The sequence below is a fragment of the Littorina saxatilis genome, linkage group LG3, assembly GCF_037325665.1.
Source record: "Littorina saxatilis isolate snail1 linkage group LG3, US_GU_Lsax_2.0, whole genome shotgun sequence".
Classification (NCBI taxonomy): Eukaryota; Metazoa; Mollusca; class Gastropoda; order Littorinimorpha; family Littorinidae; genus Littorina; species Littorina saxatilis.
Genome location: NC_090247.1, coordinates 12,534,369 through 12,559,560, shown reverse-complemented (window position 1 = coordinate 12,559,560; position 25,192 = coordinate 12,534,369). Strand labels below are relative to the sequence as shown.

General features: G+C 41.3%; 1 protein-coding gene across 1 annotated transcript in view; it reads left to right on the top strand.

Annotated features, from left to right (window-relative positions):
• Positions 1-23,585, top strand: part of LOC138961645 (tyrosine-protein phosphatase 10D-like) — a 68,099-nt gene extending 44,514 nt beyond the window's left edge. Inside the window, exons 21-33 of the mRNA XM_070333316.1 lie at positions 665-807; positions 1,429-1,515; positions 3,166-3,229; positions 5,409-5,644; positions 7,253-7,505; positions 7,956-8,151; positions 13,163-13,247; positions 13,630-13,797; positions 15,490-15,624; positions 16,184-16,306; positions 16,864-17,012; positions 17,884-18,019; positions 22,670-23,585. Of these exons, the coding sequence (XP_070189417.1) occupies positions 665-807; positions 1,429-1,515; positions 3,166-3,229; positions 5,409-5,644; positions 7,253-7,505; positions 7,956-8,151; positions 13,163-13,247; positions 13,630-13,797; positions 15,490-15,624; positions 16,184-16,306; positions 16,864-17,012; positions 17,884-18,019; positions 22,670-23,002 (2,108 nt within the window). The 3' untranslated portion in view covers positions 23,003-23,585. The remainder of the gene's footprint in view (positions 1-664; positions 808-1,428; positions 1,516-3,165; positions 3,230-5,408; positions 5,645-7,252; positions 7,506-7,955; positions 8,152-13,162; positions 13,248-13,629; positions 13,798-15,489; positions 15,625-16,183; positions 16,307-16,863; positions 17,013-17,883; positions 18,020-22,669) is intronic.
• The last annotated feature ends 1,607 nt before the right edge of the window (positions 23,586-25,192 follow it).

Genomic DNA, 25,192 nt, shown 5'->3' with positions numbered 1-25,192 from the left:
TTGAGGTGATGTATTCCAAAGAAATATAGATTCCTTCTCCTGAAAGCTATCATGTATACACCATCTCTGATCTGCGCCGGATTTGGCATAAGATAAGAGCATTCTCTGACTTAACACTTTCTACCCCACCTATGCTGACCAAGTTTTTTTTTAGCCGAGACCAGCTGTGCTGCAGCAGATCACTCAGAATTGTAGTAACTGTGTAGGAACTGTGTATCAACACGCTGGAATGCAGGCGTTAGATTGACGTTACAGGAAGTGACTAAAGCTAACCGTCTGAGCAGATATATTCGTACCTGGTCAGATAGAGCCATATGAGTGGGTACGGATATATCCGTACCTGGGAGACAATGATTTAACTACATGTACTACAATACTAATGAGGTTTGTTTCTTGCGATGATGGACAAAATAAATACTCTTGACAACGGAAACAAATGCTGTTTATTGCCCTTTGAAGTACAACAAGATGATTGCCTCCCCTGGACAACATTTTCTCCGATTTGGTTTATTGTAAAATACTTATACCTTGCACGTTATGATTTTGTATTCAATTCAGCAGTCAAGGGGTTAAATGTTTTATCATTCTACCTTCCTTGGTCTTTGATTGTAGTACTACTGACACTGAAAAGTTTATGATTTATATAAACACCCATGAATTTCAGCTCCCGGTCAAGTTCGTCAGCTGACGGTGGTGGAGGATGGTCTGCGTACGGTCCAGTTGACTTGGTTACCTCCAAGCAACCTGAATGGCAAATTGCGATCATACCGCTTGGAATACACTGGCACGCACAGATCTGGACTGCAGGTCTGAATTCTGACATCCTCGTTAATTTGTTCTTAATAACAGTGATAATGTTGGTAATAATAATGACAATGATATTAATAATGATAATAATGGTAATAATAAATAGCTTTTCAATAGCGTGAGTCCTTTAAATGGCTCCAGGCGCTTATACAATCAACAAATATACAAAAAGCACACAGATAATTGAATAAAACAAAGCAAACTGGGTTTACATAGCACACATAATAACACACACACACATGCACGCACGTATGTAAAAGTGATCGTACTCTGAAAATTATGCATGTTGAGTGATTTGAACGCTTATAAATAGGTTACACTGTGCTACGTATAGTTTTGTTTTTTTGCCAAGCACATCATTGTGGGGCTTTTAATGAATAACATGCATCCGTCCACTCACAATATATTTTCTTTCATCCTTCAACATTTACCACACGAAAAAGTCTATAGTATTAAAATCCATGAAACAAATGAAAGGCATCTACGGATGTATAGATACATAATTGACCACACTCATTTGGTATGCATTCAGACAATTAGTATAGTCATACTCTCATCCCCTGCCTCTTTCCTACCCTGGTTTATTCTGATGTTTTTTTCATTTATTTGAAATTTTTGCAGCATTCAGGAGAACAAAGCCAGCTCCCGGCTTCAGTGACCAAGTTGACGTTGAGCGATCTGAAAGCTGGGTATACTTACCAGTTCTCGGTAAGTGTGGTTTGTTGAGCAATTTCCTCCTCGACATCGTGGGGGAAAGACAGTGTTGGTATTTTGGGTCAGGTCATGCTCATTTGGGTCAGATATTTTCTGTTTGACAGTAGTTGTAGGAAATAGTAAGTAGAAGTGCAATGCCAAGGCACTCTGCATACCCCCCGCGAAGGACAAATCAACCCTCTTTCTCTCTCTCTCTCTCTCTCTCTCTCTCTCTCTCTCTCTCTCTCTCTCTCTCTCTCTCTCTCTCTCTCTCTCTCTCTCTCTCTCTCTCTCTCTTTCTCTCTCTAACTCTCTCTCTCCCTCTCTTTAACTCTTTCTCTCCCTCTCTTTAACTCTTTCTCTCTCTAACTCTCTCACTCACACACACTCACACACACACACACACACACACACGCATAACTATGCACATACACACACACACACACACACACACACACACTACACACACACACACACACACACACACACACACACAGTTAAGGCGGGGTTCATTCCTTGTGCAAGCAATCAAGTTTACAGAGCATGCTACGTTTTAAGAGCAATTGCTATGCCAAGCTAAAGATTGCTACGCCTAAACAAATTATCACAAGCATGCAATGTAGTATTGCGTGGTTACAAAGCAGACAAGACAGATGAGGAACTTGGTGTAGCCATCTTTATTACCCGAAGTTCACCTTACAAAACGGGAGTTCTTTCCCTTGTGTCGTCTGCATGGTAGGCCGAAGTAGGCATTCTTCGACCTATCCAACATGCAACAGTTCCTCTTTTTTGTGAGTCCTCGTGCTCGTGCTCATTTCTGCTTCCCACTCTATGTAGTGGTCACAAAATGGGTTATAAAACATCGTCTATTCTGAAATGTGGCACTGCAGATGTGACTGGCTTTTTATGTTCCTGCATTCTCATGAAACTTTATTAAAAATGTCTATTCTTGTGCAAGATGGCATACATGTGGATGTTGAAATAAATTTGAGAAAATGCTACACTTAGCTCATTGTCTCCCAGGTACGGATATATCCGTACCCACGCATAGGGCTCTATCTGACCAGGTACGGATATATCCGCTCAGACTGTTAGCTTCAGTCGCTTCCTGTAGCGTCGATCTAACGCCTGCATTCCAGTGTGTTGATACACAGTTACTACAATTCTGAGTGACCTGCTGCAGCACAGCTGGTCTCGGCCAAAAAAAACTTGGTCAACATAGGTGGGGTAGAAAGTGTTAAACACTTAATTGCTACGCTTAATTGCTTCAAAAAGGCCTTACTTACAGGAAGCAGTGAAGATGTTGAATTATGGTATGTGTCTAAGTGGAGGAATGTTTTTATCCCATTTAAGACCTTGCCTGATCGGATATGATGGGAACTGTTTTCACAGGAAGCAGTGTGGTTCCCAGAAATAGAGAACATTCAGTCAGTTGGACCTGGATTCAAAATATATATTGGTCAAAATGGCTGCAAAGAATGGTGTCAAAAAACATTGTATGTGTCAAACCTATCGGACATTCGAAAAATCTGTATGCATAAATGACCAAAGACAGAAGAGGCCTCGGAGCAATACTGGGGAAGTTTTGGGAATGCCTTTATACATGGAAGATGGAAAGTGAATGTGAAAATGTGAGCTGTTTGACGCGTTTGGATCTGTGTGCAGATTCAGGCCATGACGGTATCCCTAGGTCCTGCTGGAAAAAAAACAGTCACCTTGTCCACTGATGGTATGTTTGTTTGCTGTGTGTGTGTGTGTGTGGGGGGGGTTATGTGTGTGTCTGTGCATGCATGCGTGTGTGCAAGCATTTAGTCCGTGATCTGAGTGGACCAAATAGGTGAATTGTTATCATTTGGGAATCCTCCGTATGCTTAGCTGCGTTGTGAAGTATTGTATCTCTGCTATCCTAAACAGGCCTAAAAAAAATTTGTAATGGCAGCTTTCATAACAGAATGTGTCTCCAAAGGGGGTCACTCACGGTCTGCAAAAATGCTCGACTTAGAAAAAGGGGGTTACTTTCTAAAAGACACATAATTCTGCTCACAATGCACTTTTGGTGTACAAAGTCTGAAGCAAATCTAACGGCATATGTTTGAAGTGTTGACTCATCGCAAAAAATAAAGTCAACGCTATGACGTCATTGTGCAAATGACGTAATGTTTGCGGCATGTAATGAAAAAAAGAAAATCTATATGTTAAGTTCTTTTTCAGTTTTATTGAAGTCCCTACAAAATACTGATCAAATAATCTTGTACCGTCAAACGTTCATACATCAATTGTGACTAAAAGTATGCAGATTTGTGAAAGTCTGAACAAAGCGTTTCCACAGAATCGCCACGTCTTTAAAGCAACCACTTGGTTTGAAATAAATGCCCAAAGTTTGGAATTTCAATAAAAACTTGTTTTCACAACAACAAAAGTTTAGAAGTGTTTAGAAAGAACAATTATTTATATTTATGTTATTATGGTCAACTTGTTGCATGAGCTTTAGTTTCTTCTGAATCCTTTGCTATTTAAGGCCACAGAGGGAATGGAAGTTTGGTTCACAAACGTGTTTGGGGGTCTCAGCATTAGGCAAAAAAAAAAAAATTGTCTGTTTCTGGTCACCCGACCGACCCTAAATTTCGGCGCCGACCCTAAACTTTTTTTTTCCAAACTGAAAAATTTTGGTTTTGTTTTTGTGGTAAAGGACAGGGTGAGAAAATGAACAACAAAAACGTGTGAAAACGAAAGTCCGCTGACGATTTGTAAATGTGTTGAGTGTCTTGTCTCTATGTATAGTGAATCCAGTCTCTTTGCGCGATTTTTAAAGTTAGTTTCATGGTCTACATTTGGGGTAAAAAAAAAATTTAAAAAATTTTTTACAAAATCCCGACCAACCGACCCTATTTTTTTTAGCCATGTTACCAGAAACAGACAATTTTTTTTATTTGGCCTTAATAGGTAATTTGAACACCGTGTGTGTGTGTGTGTGTGTGTGTTTGTGTGTGTGTGTGTGTGTGTGTGTGTGTGTGTGTGTGTGTGTGTGTGTGTGTGCATGCATGTATCCACATGTGCAAGGATGGCCGTGTGTCACATGAGAGTGCATGTTCATGCTTGTTTGTGTTTGTTTTTTGTTATCATGTTGTATTGTTTAGGGGGGGGGGGGTGTATTGTGTTGTATTGTTTACTGTGAGGGGGTTTGGGTTGAGGAGTATGGATGCGGAAAAGGGGGTGGGTTCAAAGGCAACAACATTGTATGTGTTCAAAACAGGTTTTGAGTTTTGATTTACATAATCGGAAACCAGTAGTTTCCTTGTAGGAGCATATGACTGTTAATTGAACTCAATGCAAACTGTATGGTGGCTTTCACTTTGCACGATGCATTGTTCTGATAACTTCCTTCTTGCTCTTGATGTTTTCCTTGGGCTATGATCTGTGTAGACACTGTAGGATGTGTGTGTGGGTGTGTGCGTGTGTGCTTGCATGCGTGCATGTGCGCGCGTGTGTGTGTGTGTGTGTGTGTGTGTGTGTGTGTGTGTGTGGTGTTTTCTAGCTTACATTATTTGCACAATGCATTTCTTGAAAATGTACACTTTGGAACACACCATTCAACTCTTGAATTATGTTCATGAAATAAAACCTTTGACCTTGAACTAAGAAACAGACGCTCTCATGCATAAATGCATTGTTCTAATAATGTCCTTGTGGCTCTCTTATATTCCTGTTAAGCTGGAATCTATCTGTATCTATACATATATCAGATTGTCTGCCGCTGTCTATGCAACGTAGGATGCTGTCTAATCTTCTTCTTCCTCATTCACTCATAGGATTCTGTGAGAGGGGAGGAAAACAAAAGATGCTTCTGCTGATAATCTCAATGTTTACTCTGGTATGCTGTGAAAGACAGTATTGTTTTCTTCACACAGCTCCTGTCTTCAAAGCAGAGTACACTCCAGAAAGCGGCAAGCCTGTAAAACCCGCTACAGCTCCGATTACGGAGACCTCCATGTCGGTTGAGCTCGTTAACGCCTTCTCTGACGACAATGGGCCCATCATTGGTTACGTGGTGATCGTGTCGAAAGATCCTTCAGTTACCGACTCCAGTGGGACGCTGCCGAGCTGGAGTCAAGCTCGTAATGATGGAACAATCATAGCTTATCAGGTGGGTGAATGTTGTGTGGAGTTAAAGTGTGTTTCGTGGGTCCAAAGGTTCTAGACTGCTGTGGCCATTAGTATTTATGAATGTATATATATGTACAATGTTTGGTTGATTCATATCGCTGAGCTTTTTGATTTTCTCTGTATTTGTTTATTTTCCAGGGTTCTCTTTTTGTACAGTGGAACCCCCTTTTATAACCTTCATAAATCTGAAAAAATCAGTCTTAAAAAGAAAAGGAGGGAGTCTTAAAATGGAGATACATTGATAGAGATTATGAACAGAATACCTGGGGGGGGGGGGGGGGGGTGTCTTAAAAGGGGGGTTCCACTGTACTGAGTAACAAACACAGTAGCTTTTTCTTTCACAAGTATACAATACACTTCTACCTTATTGATAGATACTGGTGCTGTTTATCTGCTATGATTTGAGTATTTTTATAGTCCGCAATGTAACTTGTTCCTTTCTCCATTCTGATAGCACATTGAAGTACATGGGACACCCCCCGCCCTCCCCATTATAAGACCTACCAAAAAACGGAGAAATCAGGTCTTTAAAAGGAGTGAGTATCAAAATGGGGGTAAATTTACAGAGGTAATGAAAATCTGTGCGGCCCTATGCTCCACAGGGAGTCTACAGGAATAAGTCAAGTAAGTCAATGAAAATCTGAAAAAACACAAGAGTCTACAGACATCTGAGAAAATCAGGTCTTCAGAAAGGAGGAGGTCTCAAAATGGGGGTAAATTTACAGATACAGATGTAATGAAAATCTGAGAAAACAGAGTCTTAAAAGGCAGGGGGTCTTAAAGGGAAGGGGTCTTAAAAGGCAGGGGTCTTAAAGGGAAGGGGTCTTAAAAGGCAGGGGTCTTAAAGGGAAGGGGTCTTAAAAGGCAGGGGTCTTAAAAAGCAGGGGTCTTAAAAGGCAGGGGGTCTTAAAGGGAAGGGGTCTTAAAAAGCAGGGGTCTTAAAGGGCAGGGGTCTTTAAAGGGGTCTTAAAGGGCAGGGGTCTTAAAGGGCAGGGGTCTTAAAGGGCAGGGGTCTTAAAGGGCAGGGGTCTTTAAAGGGGTCTTAAAAAGCAGGGGTCTTAAAGGGCAGGGGTCTTAAAGGGCAGGGGTCTTTAAAGGGGTCTTAAAGGGCAGGGGTCTTAAAGGGCAGGGGTCCTAAAGGGCAGGGTTTTTTAAAGGGGTCTTAAAAAGCAGGGGTCTTAAAGGGCAGATGTCTTAAAGGGCAGGGGTCTTTAAAGGGGTCTTAAAAAGCAGGGGTCCTAAAGGGCAGGGGTCTTAAAGGGCAGATGTCTTAAAGGGCAGGGGTCTTTAAAGGGGTCTTAAAAGGCAGGGGGTCTTAAAGGGAAGGGGTCTTAAAGGGCAGGGGTCTTAAAGGGCAGATGTCTTAAAGGGCAGGGGTCTTTAAAGGGGCCTTAAAAAGCAGGGGTCTTAAAGGGCAGGGGTCTTAAAGGGCAGGGGTCTTAAAGGGCAGGGGTCTTAAAGGGCAGGGGTCTTAAAAGGGGTTTTTAAAAGGGGGTCTTAAAAGGCAGGGGTCTTAAAAGCCAGGGGTCCCATTTTGATACTCACTCCTTTTAACTGTGACATCCTCTGTTCTTTTTACCTCACACAGGCGACAGACAGATGCCCAAACCTGTTTCAAGAGAATACTCAGTGCGGCAAATCTCGTGGACGCACCATCCGCGCGGCCAACGAAAAAGACTCCATTGAATTCCAGGTTGGGGCTCAGCCTGCGGCGGACTGCAGTGCAGTTAATTCGTACTGCAACGGCCCGCTGCAAGCAGGAACAGAATATTACGTCAAGCTGAGGGCGTTCACTGACGCCGGCTTTACTGACACGGAGTATTCCAGCAAAATCAGAACAGGTGAGAATTCTTTTTCTTCTTTTGCGTTTGATTTTATGGCTGTTAATGTTATATCCTTAGTGTGGTGGTTGCAATGAAGTCCGCAAAGTAGTAGCTTGGCTACAGAAGTATTTTGGGCCCAGAGTACCGTTTTTTTGCCCTAACATTGTGTTAACAAATCAAAAAGGCTTATGTTTACACTCATTCACACTGAAACCTAGACAAAAGAAAACGGGATCCTTTATTTCATTGTTTCCAGACTTTTTAATCATGGGTTTTATACAGTGGTCTCCCCATTTGAAAACCTCCGAAAAATTTGAGAGGAGGTAAATTTCATTGTTTATGATGAGAGGATGTGCTCTTGTCATTCCTAATGCTGACATTAGTAATTAATTTGGACAAAATGTGATGATGGCCCCCTGCCTTTTAAATATATCCTGTTTACACAAAAAAAAGTGGCTTTCTTTTTAGCTGACGCTCCTGAAACGTCCAGCGCTGTGGTTCCGGCGGTGGTGTCTGTTGTCGTCATCCTCATCATCGTTGTGGTGGTTGTGGTTGTCTTCATCGTCATTCGAAAGCGCCGACCAAAGCGAGCCACAAAATACAGTGGCGCCCCTACTAGTGGTGGCCGGCATTCCTTCGAAAGCTCTCCTCTCAAGAACTTCAGGTGTGTGTGAAATTAAAATTCAGAGGTATCGATGTCTACAGCATTGATAATAATAATAATTGTCAGTAAGTACTGGTGTCACATGACTGATGTGAACCAGTTGATTGGCTAATGGCGATGCGCTAAAACTGTTAGCGCACTCTTGGAGTGCGCTAACTTTTCCACAGAGTGTATTCTTCCGCCCTTTGCCTAAGCGAGACTGTGCTCTCATCCTCAGAATTAATTAATGACATGTAGCTTATATTATCCACAATACCAAATGACCATAAATTCCCTGCTTCTCAATTAAAGCAGAAGTGGGTTTTTTTCTGACAGATTGCATGTGCCTGTGCCACAGTGCCACTGATCTAAAAATAGAAGCCGCTGTATTTCATCTAATTTTCGCTGACTAGCATAGATTCTTCTCATATGCCGTGTTAGTGGCATGTAGCTTATCATCCACATTACCAAATGATGAGTTAGTATACAATTCCCAGCGGCTAACAGAAAACAAAAGTGTTATTCCGATAGCGTACCACTACCAGCTACTGAGCTAGACCAGCATTTGGAAGACTGAATCGATCGACTCTGTCATACGTAGCAGACTACACTGAAATACGACTGCATCAGTTCAGTAAATGAATGGTTTCCGAATTATTATTTCAAGGCAAGAACAATCGTAATCAAAAACGTGTAGGGTTCAGAACGTTCTTACCATAATATAAGACTTATTACCAGCCTGCCTCATGCGTGCAGACTCATGCAGTGCAGACTGCAGTAGTTCGATTGCCCTAGCCTAGCAGACGACATAAACCCCGCTCAGCAAATTAACATGTTGGGCAAATGTGAACGAAAAAACGATGGGGATATAATACGTGTAGAGTTCAGAGCATTCTTACCGTTCATATTTAGTATCAGACTCCCCGATGAGTGAAGATACAACACGAGAAATATGCCACATTTATTTTGAAAATGGGCTAACCGTTGAGTCCTTCAGGGGGTAGTCAATTCAAGGGGAATCACTCCGCACAGTCGAAGCTTGACTGGAGGTTTCGAATCCCAAATAACGAAGAGCACAGTCCTTTCTCCGAGTTCAAATGAGGTCTCTCTGAAACATCATCACTGTTCAGCTTAACGCTACACTGGAATTTACCAACAGAAATTAAAATGCGTGTGACGAAAGCACGACACACTTGAGACATCCCACACAAAAGTAGATCTGACACAAACCTGACCACACAGTTATTTATGCCTATCCAAATGCGCGTAGCAAAATGTGCGTTTTGAATCTTCTTTTTTCTCTGGCGGTACTAACAATATCGTTATTGAAACAATCCCAGTGCACTAAGGGATTTATAGAGCAAATCTCGAAAATAATTATTGAACTGATGCAGTCGTATTTCAGTGTAGTCTGCTGCGTATGACAGAGTCGATCGAGTCAGTCTTCCAAATGCTGGTCTAGCTCAGTAGCTGGTAGTGGTACACATGCACACAATAATGAATTTTCTCGATTTGCTCTATAAATCCCTTAGTGCACTGGGATGTCTCAATAACTTAAATAATGACAGCTTATATAGTGTAAACTACAGAGATCTGTGCTCTCTGCATTTTACATATTAAAGGCACAGTAAGCCTCCCGTAAACCATCACAGATACTGTCAGGCTTTTACACACAGTACAAACACCCTCCCAAACGGGAACATCCTGGGGACGTAAAGAGCGAGCAATTTTTAAAGAATTAATTTTGCGGATTGTCTCAGTAGACAATCGGACCGTGCTGCGTTTTGGCGCTAGACCTAACTTTTAAAATCTAAATAATAAATTGACAGCTTGTTAACACAAACATTCTTAAATCATAAAAGAATTCTTTTTTGATCAAGACAAGATCAGTACAATTTGAAGTTTGAAAAAAGAAAAGCCCGGAAGCAGGGTCACGCAAGGTCGTGGTTCTCATAACAGATGACGGTTTATGCCTATCGCCAGTTCCTCTGAACAGTCAAAAGCCATCGCTAGAGTTCTTGTGAACCACAGCCGTTTGTTTCGTGCAGTCAGAGGTACATAATAACGTGCTATTGCAGATAAGCTCACATCGAGTCGCATTCAAATTACTAACTGACGACTACATTGTGAAAAAGGGAAACTGGATCACACGGGTTCACAATGGCTCAGGGGTAAAATAAACCACTCAAAAATAAATTCTTTGAAAATTGCTCGCTCTTTACGGAGGGCACCTAGGATGTTCTCAAGCGGTGAGTGTTTAAATGAAAGGGTGTTTGTACTGTGTGTAAAAGCCTGACAGTATCTGTGATGGTTTACGGGAGGCTTACTGTGCCTATAACTAACTATGAATATAACTCAATATTGTTATTCTGATAGACACGAAGGGGAATCTGGGAGTTGTGATAGTCTCACACAGCGTTATTTCGATCATTTAAAGCTTCAAATTACTTTTTGATTTGTAGACGGATAAATAAGCTCTTGGCAAATGAGAGCAACCTGATTGATATCAGTGTTGATATATGACCTACATGCACACACGCACTCACCCCCCCACACACACCCCCCCACACACACACACTAACACACACACACTAACACCAACACACACACACACACGCACACACACACTAACACAAACACATGCACACACCCAATCGCACACACCCACACACACACCAACACACACACACACACACACACACACTCACACACACACACACACACACACACCAGCAACAACACACACACACACACCAACACACACACACACCAACACACACACACACACACACACACACACCAACACACACACCAACACACACACCAACACACACACACACACACACACACACACACCAACACACACACCAACACACACATTCACACACACACACCAACACACATACACCAACACACACACACCAACACACACACCCATCCCCACATACAGCCCAATGCAGTTAGCCTTTGATGTGTATATTGTGGTGGTGTTGGCAGAGAGAGCGGGATACGCAGGTTCAGAGAGGTAAGGGATAGGATGGGTCAGTTTGCAATGCACCTGTTGCATGTCAACTCTGAAGCAAACGACGAGAACTCATCCATCGTCTTCAATCGCAAGATTTACCACTCCTTTGATCGCCACGTCAGGTGAACTGCTTCTTCCTGAGGAAAACAAATGTCTCATTCATTTTTGAGACTTCAATTATGGACCCCCCTTGGTGGACGGATTTTTACCTTGAATTGCCCAGAACACGATGTCATGCAGAATTGTTTTTCATTTTTACTGCAGGATTCAGCAAACCATTTTCTAGACGTTTTGAATCAGCCTTACCCACACAGAAATGTTGTCGATATTTTTTGAGATTCCTGTCATGGAGCCTGATTGGTGGATGGATTTATGCATGTGGTTTGAAGGCGTGCAGAATTTCCCAGTTTATTGAAGTGCCGGGCAAACCACTTTGAGGATGATTTGAATCAACCCTATCCACCTACTTTTTAGAATTGACAAACTCTGTCACATGATAACCCAAGGTGGTTTTAATCAACCCTACCCACCTACTTTTGAAAAGTTTTCATCTCTTTCATTTAGTGATTACCCTAGGTGGTTTTAATCAACCCTACCCACCTACTATTGAAAAGTTTTCATCTCTTTCATTTAGTGATAACCCAAGGTGGTTTTAATCAACCCTACCCACCTACTTTTGAAAAGTTTTCATCTCTTTCATTTAGTGATTACCCAAGATGAATGAAGACATGCATCTTACGTGTGCAAGCAGGCGGGGATGTAGCTCAGTCGGTAGCGCGCTGGATTTGTATCCAGTTGGCCGCTGTCAGCGTGAGTTCGTCCCCACGTTCGGCGAGAGATTTATTTCTCAGAGTCAACTTTGTGTGCAGTCTCTCCTCGGTGTCCGAACACCCCCATGTGTACACGCAAGCACAAGACCAACGGTGCGCACGAAAAAGATCCTGTAATCCATGTCAGAGTTCGGTGGGTTATAGAAACACAAAAATACCCAGCATGCTTCCTCCGAAAGCGGCGTATGGCTGCCTAAATGGCGGGGTAAAAACGGTCATACACGTAAAAACTGTGGGAGTTTCAGCCCATGAACGAACAAACGTGTGCAAGCAGATTGTATCCTCCCCCTTTTCTCCCTCCTCTCTCTCCTGACTACTTTCCCTTCCCCATCCCCCCTCCTCTTCCCCTCCCCTCCACTACTTCCCTACCCCCTCCCCAGCTGTTTTTTTCGCTTTCTCCTGCCTCCTACCCCATCCCCCTACCCATCCAGCTCAGTGTCCCTGTCATTCATGTGTCCCGGCCTCACCCCCTCTCATTCCGACATTCTCTCAAGTGTTCTTCGGTTTTACCTACTTTCCTCTTGTGCGCTTGCAACGAGTCTACTTGCTCATCAGAACCTTCCACTATATTCATATATTTTCTACGATTTTACAAGCAAAACAATCTCTGATGGTGAACATTTGTTGTTGGTATTCCCTTTTCCCTTTAGCCAGTGTCTGAGAGAGAGAGAGAGAGAGAGAGAGAGAGAGAGAGAGAGAGAGAGAGAGAGAGAGAGAGAGAGAGAGAGAGAGAGAGAGAGAGAGAGAGAGAGAGAGAGAGAGAGAGAGAGAGAGACAGAGACAGAGAGACAGAGAGACAGAGAGAGACAGAGACAGAGAGAGTACTTATTTTTAAAGACAGTGACTGTGTTTGTCTTTGATGCATTGGAAGTATATTTGTACATAAATAACTTGATGTGTCTGCTTGCAGAATATTTCTTTGTGAAAGTAGACGACTAGCTTTTGTACTGGCTGAATGTTGTTGTTGTTGTTGTTCAAGATGTTTCAAGTCTTATTTATGAGTTATTTTTGCTGGGGTTTGAATTGTTTTCATAGTTGTCTGGATTGGTGCATGCTTTGCATTTCGTTGAATGACTGTTTTGATAGCATGAAAACTTACTGAAACGAAAGGTTTTAAAGCAGAGCATTTCTAATATTCAGCCCTTTGTCATTTTTGGTTGTTTGTGGATGTTTGCAGTCGTCCAGTCAGGCTGAGTGACTTCCCAGAGCATGTGCGCAAGATGGGCGCAGACTCCGACTTCAAATACGCTGAGGAGTATGAGGTGAGATTTGTTACTTTACCATGACTCTTTAATTTCCCCCAGAACGCCCATTATCGCACACTCAAGCTCTTATATGAAGATCACTGAAACATTCGTTATACACAATGCTACCGATGGGGCATATCTGATTCCATTTCTAATGGCTTTCTTTATAAGGGTAGAGCAGCAAATATTTTAATTCATTATACAGTTGAACCCTCCTTTTAAAAGGGGGGAACAAATCAAGGAGCGGGGTTAGCTAGGCACCAAGTGGAAAGTGTCTAGCGCATACACAAAGAAGATAACGGCATGATTCATAAGCAATAATACAGTGACTCTGAGCAATAGTTCGACATCAATTACATATTCTAAAAATACACAATTGACTGTTTTTAACTCTCAGGATCTGAAAGAAGTGGGGCGCGACCAGACATGCTACGCTGCCGAGCTGCCAGCCAACCGTCCCAAGAATCGCTTCACTAACATCTTGCCCTACGACCACTCTCGGGTCAAGCTGCTGCCCACAGATGACGAGGAGGGCAGTGATTACATCAACGCTAATTACATGCCTGTGAGTTGTTTCGTTTCATTTCATTTCATTTTTGAGTCACTTGAGAAAAAGTGACTCTATGTAATCGGTCAGTGTTAGTCTGTCCGGCCGGCCGTCCGGCCGGCCGGCTGTCCGGCCGGCCGTCCGTAGACACCACCTTAACGTTGGACTTTTCTCGGAAACTATCAAAGCGATCGGGCTCATATTTTGTTTAGTCGTGACCTCCAATGACCTCTACACTTTAACGATGGTTTCGTTGACCTTTGACCTTTTTCAAGGTCACAGGTCAGCGTCAAAGGAAAAATTAGACATTTTATATCTTTGACAAAGTATCTCGGAAACTATCAAAGCGATCGGGCTCATATTTTGTTTAGTCGTGACCTCCAATGACCTCTACACTTTAACGATGGTTTCGTTGACCTTTGACCTTTTTCAAGGTCACAGGTCAGCGTCAAAGGAAAAATTAGACATTTTATATCTTTGACAAAGTTCATCGGATGTGATTGAAACTTTGTAGGATTATTCTTTACATCAAAGTATTTACATCTGTAGCCTTTTACGAACGTTATCAGAAAAACAAGGGAGATAACTAGCCTTTTCTGTTCGGCAACACACAACTTAACGTTGGGCTTTTCTCGGAAACTATAAAAGTGACCGGGCTCAAATTTTATGTGAACGTGACTCATTGTGTTGTGAATAGCAATTTCTTCCTGTCCATCTGATGCCTCATATAATATTCAGAACTGCGAAAGTGACTCGATCGAGCGTTTGCTCTTCTTGTTTATCCAATTGATAGGAAATAGACCAATTGTGGAAATAACTCTGTCTGGTGTGAATGGGTTGTGAAAGAGTGAATACCCTTGCTTTCAGTCAGACAAACATTCCTCGGGCCATACCAATTGCGAGGAGTGTGTCAGAAACATGTGGACAAGGAGCACGTGTGGATTATTTGCCTTTGTATATGACATTTTATTAAAATGTTTAAATAAATTCTTCTGGCAGTCAAAGTGTTAAGTCCCTTTTTTCAGTCTCTAGAATGATTTACCATCATGCACAGTGCTTAAGCTATACTAACTGGATTTTATTAGGTTGTGTGTGTGTGTGTGTGTGTGTGTGTGTGTGTGTGTGTGTATGTGTGCTTGCGTGCGTGCGTGCGTGTGTGTGTGTGTGTGTGCTATTGTACATTTGTTTGTTTGTTTGTTTGTTTGCTTAACGCCCAGCCGACCACGAAGGGCCATATCAGGGCGGTGCTGCTTTGACATATAACGTGCGCCACACACACGACAAAAGTCGCAGCACAGGCTTCATGTCTCACCCAGTCACATTATTCTGACACCGGACCAACCAGTCCTAGCATTAACCCCATAATGCCAGACGCCAGGCGGAGCAGCCACTAGATTGCCAATTTTAAAGTCTTAGGTATGACCCGTCAGGGGTTCGAACCCACTACCTCCCAATCACGGGGCGGACGCCTTACCACTAGGCCACCGTGCCGGTGCAATTGTACATTGCCTTGAGCTCTTCTGAGTCTTGTCAGAAGGGGCGATTAATATGTGTTCCATCTTCTTCTTCTTCTTCTTCTGCTTCTGCTTCTGCTTCTGCTTCTGCTTCTTCTTCTTCTTCTTCTTCTTCTTCTTCTTCTTCTTCTTCTTCTTCTTCTTCTTCTTCTTTTTCTTCCTATTAATATTATGATGTACGTGTTTGCACGTGCAGGGCTACACGTCCAAGCGGGAGTACATAGCTACCCAGGGTCCTCTGCCAGCCACGCGTGACGACTTCTGGCGGATGGTGTGGGAGCAGAATGGCAGGAACATTGTCATGCTCACCCGGTGCATGGAGAAAGGCAGAGTGAGTTTTGTATCCGACACAGATAGACTAAGTGCTATCGTTCCAAATCAAGAATATAAAAAAAAAGGTTAAATTTGTTGAGAGGATAATTCAGGACAAAACAAAATGTACAATACACCAAGTTTGTTTGAGAATACTCAGAGTGCAAAACAAGGGTTCCCCTGTCTTCGTATCATAGATCAGCTTAGTTTGTTTGTTTGTTTGTTTGTTTGTTTGTTTGTTTGCTTAACGCCCAGCCGACCACGAAGGGCCTTATCAGGGCGGTGCTGCTTTGACATATAACGTGCGCCACACACAAGACAGAAGTCGCAGCACAGGCTTCATGTCTCACCCAGTCACATTATTCTGACACCGGACCAACCAGTCCTAGCACTAACCCCATAATGCCAGACGCCAGGCGGAGCAGCCACTAGATTGCCAATTTTAAAGTCTTAGGTATGACCCGGCCGGGGTTCGAACCCACGACATCCCGATCACGGGGCGGACGCTTTACCACTAGGCCAACCGTGCCGGTTATCATCAGCTTAGTGAGCTGTACAATTTTGTTTGATTTTTACAGGAGAAGAGTGACCACTACTGGCCGTCTGACTCAGAGCCCAAGTTCTACGGAGACCTGCAGGTGGTTGTTCTGAACGAAACACACATGCCTGACTGGACAATCACTGAGTTCAGGATGTCTTTGGTACGTGCAATAGGTCTTTTATAGGTATAAATCCAAAAACAAAGAGACTGCCAACGTTCCAAAATCAGAATAAAATAACATGAAACGTAAGTTGTTGGAACGTTTGTTAGTGACAAAATAATATGTTACAGGTATATACAACTCTATATACATTTCTACAAATGTTATAGGTATAGACAAATCTGTGCTGAACTCTGATTTATGGCTAATTGACCTGTGTGCTTGGTATGTAAAATTGGTCTTTGGTGCTCTTATGCACACAATCACAATGTTTTTAAACCTGTGGGTTTTCTTCCAATTTGTCCTAAGATGGGGCAAACATATTGCAGTAATACATGTAATTATAATAAAATATAGGCCTGTTGTTGCATAGACAGGGAGAATTTGATTATCTGAAAAAGACCAAGTGTCTTTTGCTTGTATGCTTGAATTTGTAGCAATTTTAAGGCAGATTTCTGTTAAGAAATGCAGGTGGACTGCAGCTGGTTTCTTTCGAGAGAGTTATATATACACCAGAAATGATACATCATTCTCTTGTGTGTTTGGCGGCATTACAGGGGGACAACTGCCGACAGATTCGTCATTTCCATTACAAGGCGTGGCCGGACTTTGGCGTGCCCAAGAACCACACCTCTCTGATACGCTTTGTGCGGACGGTGCGAGAAAAGCTGATGAAGGATGGAGGACCCATTATTACTCACTGCAGGTGAGCTTTTGATCTGTTGTTTTTGTGTCATTTGTTGTACTTCGTGGACCTTAGCTTTTAGATTGATCTTTGTTGTAGTTAGTGGACAAAAAGTGAATCTCGGAGAGAGAGGAATGGAGATAGAGATGTGTAGCACAATACTTTGACCACAAGTTTGTAAGAGACGAGAAGAGATGATAGACTTGGGTCGTGTGAGGATGAGTGAGAGACGGGGCACATTTGTGTCTGGGCAGGGTAGACCTTTGGTCCACTTTGTCAGTTGAGCCAGTTACAGAAATTAATGCGTTGAAATATACATTAAGCAGAGCCTTGAAGAATTATTTTTAATTTTTCTGCATCAGTTTCAATTGAATGAGGATGAAAGTTGCTTTTTCATTTCAATTTTTGTTTTTTTATCAGGTGCCAGGAGATTGGTTCCACATAACTCTCACTCAGACTCTATTGCACATGCCATAAGCATGTAGATCTCTTACTTCCCTTTGTTTTTCAGATCTAAGTTGCACTTGATTTCTAAGTAGTTTTATGAAATTACCATTTATTGCACTGGATCACTGCCTGAGAGTAGATGAAGGTCGCTGAAGTGGGTGAATCTTCAGCCTAGCTACATTACAAACCTCACACAATGTTGTCCCCAGCCTCAGAGGATAAGGTCAGTTGGACCTGGATTGAAAATATGTATAGGTCCAAATGTCTTGGCTTTGTTTGCTAGGTAGGAACATTGATGGTCAGAGGACCACCTGGATTTTAAAACAATCAGACGGTCAACCTGCCACATGTCAGATCAATGCGTCAGATCAAAAATGTATGCGTCACTGAGCAAAGACCCAGGCCATGGGAACAGCATTGCTCACGTTTCGTACATTCTTTGCAGTGCCGGTGTGGGTCGGTCAGGGACGTTCATTGTTCTGGACCACTGCCTGCGACTGGTCAGAGACAAGGACGAGGTGGACATCTTTAGCATCGTGTACAATCTGCGGCGAGAACGAGTCCTCATGGTGCAGACAGAGGTGAGTGAGACCAGTGGTAGTCAGTTTGACCTTTACCTGCAGTCTGTTTACCTTTACCTGAGGTGCAGCAACAAAATATGGACTGTGAAGATTTGGGGTAAAGAGTAAAGTTTCTCTGTGAAGGTTGTGAGCGTGCAAAGTCAAAGTTGCTCTGGTTGTATTTGCACATGATTCCTTGATTCTGATATGTGAATTCCTGAGAATCGTTGTGACCCTGCAGCCAGCATGGTTGAAGTAGTTTGTTTGATTCTTACTTTGCACTGAAAGGTACAGATGCATTTCTTTCCCCTCTCCCATCTGTGTTCGTTCAATTGTCCCCCACCGCTTTAATCCCAGTCTGTTTTTGTTCCCTGCCTCTCACCACCCCCCCCCCCCCCCCCACCCTTCCTACTTCCCCACACACTCCGCCCTTGCTTGTTTTTACCACACACACACACACACACACCCAAGGTAGATGATGGTGCAATGTCCTGAACCTGTTATTAAATTCTTCCCTTCTAAGTAATCTACTGTTTTTGAATTATTGTGTTGATTTTATCAAATTACTGGAAATACGTTTGTAATCTTGAGTCATGATATTGAGTCCGTCCTTTTCGGTCAGATTTGGATTTTGTTGTTGTTGGTTTTCTACGCACACAACTGTTTTGACAGATTGAAAATGATGTTCTCATCTTGATTCCTTGAACAATATTTGATCCATCATGATCAGATTTTTTTCACCTGCAGTACCTGAATTAAAATCCTAAGAATATTTTATGTATATTGATGAGAGTTATCTTAAAAGTACAGCTTATATTTGCGCAACCTAAATCCAGATCTGACTGCGATATAATGGTTTTGTTGATTCCTGTTTTGTTGATCTTACCCTTTACTTTTTATAATGTTCTATCGTCCTGTCATTATATTGACTAAGTTTCAAGTACATCCTCATCACAATAGATGTTGTTTTTCCTGATCAAACCTACCTAGACAATGTTCGGATATAACTCTGTCAGGTTTTTATGGGATGTGAAAGAGTTGCTTACCCTTGGTTTTTACTTGCTTTTCCATAGTAACACTGTGTCTTCTTCTTCTTCTTCTGCGTTCGTGGGCTGAAACTCCCACGTACACTCGTGTTTTTTGCACGAGTGGAATTTTACGTGTATGACCGTTTTTTTACCCCGCCATTTAGGCAGCCATACGCCGTTTTCGGAGGAAGCATGCTGGGTATTTTTGTGTTTCTATAACCCATCGAACTCTGACATGGATTACAGGATCTTTTTCGTGCGCACTTGGTCTTGTGCTTGCGTGTACACACGGGGGTGTTCAGACACCAAGGAGAGTCTGCACACAAAGTTGACTCTGAGAAATAAATCTCTCGCCGAACGTGGGGACGAACTCACGCTGACAGCGGCCAACTGGATACAAATCCAGCGCGCTACCCACTGAGCTACATCCCCGCCCAGTAACACTGTGTGACATTGTAGGCTTGCCTCAGTGTATCGAAAACGTTGGAAACGAGGGATAGCATGTGAGCTCCACTACAACCAATACAAACTTGACAGTGTTATTTCTGAACATAAGTCTATTAGTCCAAACATTCCTTGTTTATCATTTGACTGACTATACTCTAGTTTAACGTCTTCGGAGGCATCAAAGGCCTATTAGATTGGTTAATATTGTGTGATTGTTCTCACTGTTTTTATGTTTCTCTTGCCCAGCCTTTTAGACCCAAGTTTGAAACGGCAGAGTACATGACACGCGTGGGTTAAATGAACGTTTCTTGTGCCGAAAGGCTTCATACTAATGTCTCTTTTTATCTTTGAGAGGTTTAGGTGTATGCTTCAATGAAACCTGTCAAGAAAGAATGGTCAACATGCGACTCCCTGCTACCTTCCCCAAAAGACAACTAAGAAGAAATGATGATAAAAAAAAAAATTAAAAAATTGTGTGTTAACTCTCCCATGCCCAGAAGAAAAGAAAAAAGAAACAGACCTGGGAACCCATACGATTTTGCCGCTTGATCGTCTAAAATGTTATCAGTACGATCGGTGAAACAAAAATACGACGAGAAAAATTCCTAGAAAACTTTTCTTCAAAAGTGCATATTCCCTGTCATTCCTGAATAGTTAATAGGGCATTGTTTATTTTAACGACTAAAAATAACTGTATAACTTGGCATTTGATCAGTCATTACACCTTTTGTCATTAAACATTGAAAGAAGTTTTTTTAAATTTTGTATTGATAAACTTAAAGGCACAGTAAGCCTCCCGTAAACCATCACAGATACTGTCAGGCTTTTACACACAGTACAAATACCCTTCCATTTGAACGCTCACCGAACGGGAACATCCTAGGTGCCCTACGTAAAGAGTGAGTAATTTTCAAAGAATTAATTTTGCAGATTGTCTCCTCACACAATCGGACCATGGTGCGTTTTGGCGCTAGACCTAACTTTTAAAATCTAAATAATAAATTGACAGCTTGTTACACAAACATTCTTAAATCATAAAAGAATTCTTTTTTCATCAAGACAAGATAAGTACAATTCGAAGTTTTGAAAGTTTGAAAAAAGAAAAGCCCGGAAGCAGGGTCACACAAGGTCGTGGTTCTCGTAGCAGACGACGGTTTATACCTATCGCCAGTTCCTCTGAACAGTCAAAAGCCATCGCTAGAGTTCTTGTGAATCACAGCCGTTTGTTTCGTGCATAGTCAGAGGTACTTAATAATGTGCTATTGCAGATAAGCTCACATCGAGTCGCATTCAAAATACTAACTGACGACTACATTGTGAAAAAGGGAAACTTGATCACACGGGTTCACGAGGCTCAGGGGTAAGATAAACCACGCAAAAATAAATTCTTTGAAAATTGCTCGCTCTTTACGGAGGGCACCTAGGATGTTCCCGTTTGGTGAGCGTTCAAATGGAAGGGTTTTTGTACTGTGTGTAAAAGCCTGACAGTATCTGTGATGATTTACGGGAGGCTTACTGTGACTTTAATTAATGGTGCAACTGACGCCTGTTTGAATCATCAATGTTGAGATGTTGTGTGGAGTACACTAATTTTTCTGAAAATACGCTAAGTTTGTTTGAGAAGTACAAAACAAGCGTTCCCAGGTCTGAAGAAATGATGATGAAAAATATATCTTAAAATTGTTTTTGTCGCTCAAAATATGGTGGTCTTTTTTACATTTAGTCAAGTTTTGATTTTTTTGTTGATATGGTTCACCTTTCTGGCAGGTTCCATTGTAATTGCTTTGTTTTTTTTAAGTGTTCTTTCATAAGCTGTAGGGAGAATAAGTTTAGTCGTTTATGTATTAGTGTTTTTGAGTCAAGATAACATTGAGTTTGTTTCTTTTATGATATGTGGTTTTTTTAATCTTCGTGTTTTGCCTCAACAGAACTGGAATTTGCAGGACTTAATTTCAAATCATCATCATTCACATCATTCTGCATGCTACTTTATTTGTGTTAATTGGAGTAGAAATAGAATGACATGGTTGATAATGACCATATAATATGTTGATGAAGAAGATTTTAATTTTGGCTGTTGAAAAAAACAAACTACTGGATATGATGGTGCATTTCTTATTTGTTAAACTTTTCTAACAAAACAACAACTATGTCTGTTGGGTTCTCAATTTATTTTATTTTATTTGACATGTTTGGATGGTTTGGGAAGACTGATTTTCTTAGTTACTGGGACAGTGAGGCTGATAATATTTTTTATTTCAGATCTTTGGGAAAATGAGTGAAGTTTCAGGGTATTCTTGATGTGTTCATCGGATTTAAGATGTTTGGTTCTTTTGCATGTGCTAACATTTTCATGCCTCTTTCATATTTGTTGGTGTTTTCATAAATGGACCTCTTTGTTATCTTGACTCAAGATTACAACCTTAGTTGAATATTAAATTGTTGAATCATTGATTGACATTGCTTCCTTCCGTTGTTGTTTAGCCTCAACATTTATTTTACCTTAACCCCTGCCCTTATATAAATGCTTGTATGCCATCTTTTTTGTGTTTCTTTTACATTGCAAGCTCAAGTACTATAGTCTGTAGTGAAACAGTACTAACTTAGAGTTTGAGAAGCTGCAGTGAAACAATAACTTACAAATTAAGCAGTGAGATGGTAAGATTGGCTGCAAAAAAAAAAGAAACAAGATACTATAATGAGAGGAAATATAAAATGAACAGCAACGCTGCATGCATTTTTGTCAGTCTAAATTTCAATCACAGTTTGCCTAGTTTACTGACAGACCGTTGTACAAATGTATACACGTATTATATATAGCTGTTGATTTTCCCCCGTTAAACCTGCATACCAGATAAAGAATCAGAGGAGACATAAATTAAGTCTTTACAATAGTGTTTGACATTTAAGTATAGTCCACATATTCCCATCTCCCCCCCTTTCCCCGTCGCAATATAACCTTCATGGTTGAAAACGACGTTAAACACCAAATAAAGAAAGAAAGTCCACATATGTTTGAAGAAATTAGTAAAATTAGTAATGACAGAAGTATGATTTGGGATGAAATTCCTTATGTTTTTTGTGCTTTTCTCTGTTTTCATTGTGCTGTAGATTTTTTTTCTTTCTGATTTTTCTTCTTTTTTTTCTTCTTTTCTTTTCTTTTTATGTTAGTTCATCTCTTGCCATTGCTTTTCAGCAACAATACAAGTTTATCCACGAATGCCTGGCCTGCGTGCTTGAAGGAAAAGAAGACGAAGCAACGTACGCAAACTTGGGACAGCTCAATATCGGCTTTGAAGGTGAGGAAATTGTCTTCATATTCAACTCATTTCTTCTTACTTTTAACTTCAGACTTAACAGTTTCTTTGAATTGAAACACAACTGGCTTAATCCACTAATCTCATGTGTAATGGAATTTAATCAACTCACATTTTCAGATGACAATTCAGTTTGGCAACATTCACCTTTTGGTTTTGAAATGATAGGTATTGTGAGTTTTTCCTCTTTTGTAGCACTGTCGTTACTGTGAGTGTGCTTTTGGTATTTTAGCAGTAAGGTTGACTAGCAGTTTTGTGTTTATTTAGATGTTTGTGTTTAGAATGACAAGTAGATCAGTACTTATATTGAAATGCTTGCCAGTAGTATAAACACATTCATTTTGGTTAAATGTACTTAAAATTCCCGTTAAACTGTGAGGCACCTGGATAAGAATAATATGAAATGCAGGGCAAGACTAAGATGATTTAACCGCATTTATCTACAGGACATAATTATCTACATTTATCTATTTATCTACATTCTATATCTGTATGGGGTCCTGATTTGGCCTATATGGTCCGCTGGACCCAAAAAGCAACAATTAACTAACTAACTAACTAACTATGTATCTGTATCAATGTGGTAGGTGTAATTTCTCATTACACTGAGAACACAATCCTCGGGTAAGCAATACCCGAATGAGCAAGTTAACTGTTTCTGATGTGTTTTTCTTGCAGACAGTACCCTAGACATTCCATATGCGTTAGGTCCAAAGAACCGAAAGTCGTCCCTCTTCTTACAGTTTGGTAGTTAAACTTGATCATCCGGTTGTTTTCCCCGTCATGTGGTTCTCACTGTGCGCGTGGCAGGGGAGTTTGTACACAGTCCTTCCAAAGCTATACAGACCTGGGAACCCATACGATTTCGCCGTATTTTGTACGCATGATTGTCGAGAATACGATCAGTACGGTCAGTGGGAAAAAAATACGACGAGAAAAATTCCTAGACAACTTTTCTTCACAAGCCCATCCCGATCCAGTATTTTGTCACATGATTACAGTTTTTGTCAGTAAACATTGAAAAAGCATTTGTTTTAAATGTATAGGTAAACTTAATAAACGGTGTGACGGACGCGCGTGAGGCATGTTTTAATCATGGATGTTCAAACGCTGTGTGGAGTACGCTCATTTTTCTGAAAATACACCAAGTTTGCTTGAGAATACTCAAAGTGCAAAACAGGGGTACCCAGGTCTGGCTATAGTGCTAGATTTGAGACGCTTCATTTCTGCTTTCACTGTCTCCACCCTGTCAGATAAGGTTTTTACAAGTTTGTACAAGTTCAATTTGTACACAGCCCTTTTGAAGCTATATGCATGGGTGTTACTCTTCCGGCTTTTGCCGGATTTCCGGTTTTTGAAAAAATCTGAAGCCGGAAATTCCGGTTTTCCGGGTTTAAAAAAAAAAAAGAAAAAAAAAGCTTCGTTTCGCTAAGTTGAAATAACGAGCAGCGGTTCCGATCCAACTTTTGACACCGGTTCGCGTGCTTTCTCGGTTTGCTCCCTTGGATTTGCCGCCATCTTGCTTATAATGATTTGGTTTCGTCGGTGTCCAGAAACTTTCTTTCAAACTTGAGCATTTTGGACCCCTGCCTTTCAGGTTTTTTGATTTTTCCCAGTAACACCCATGTATATGGGTTTATAGATTCCAGACGCTTTCTGCTTTGACTGTCAACATGTCAGTTCAGTTTTTCAATTGTTACAAGTTCAATTTGTACACAGCCCTTTTGAAGCTATAAGGGTTTATAGATTCCAGACGCTTTCTGCTTTGACTGTCAACATGTCAGTTCAGTTTTTCAATTGTTACAAGTTAAATTTGTACACATCGACCTATTGAATGAGCTAATTTGTATAGGGTTACATTCCTGACGCTTCCTGCTTTCACTGATACTGTGTCAGTTCAGTTTTTAAGCTTTCCTGCATAGTTTTCTGTTTAGAAGGAAGGTTTGTTGTACATGCAGTGTTGGAGGAGAATATTGCTGTGATCTTCAGCTGAAGCTGACACAGTTGCTGAAAATGTGCAGTAGTTGGGCTGAGGTTGAAAAATGGGAATGTCATGCACGCAAAAAGGGGAATTTCATGCACAGAAAAAGGGGAATTTCATGCACGGAAAAAGTGGAATTTCATGCACGGAAAAGGGGGAATTTCGTGCACGGGGAAAAAAGGGGGAATTTCATGCACGGAAAAAAGGGGGATTTCATGCACAGAAAAAAAAGGGAATTTCATGCACGGAAAAGGGGGAATTTCATGCACGGAAAAAGGGGAATTTCATGCACGGAAAAAGGGGAATGTCATGCACGCAAAAAGGGGAATTTCATGCATGGAAAAAGGGGAATTTCATTTTGCTGCTTTATTCCTTGTGCTTGAAGCTTGAGTAATTTTCTAGTTTGTAAAACAAGATTGTA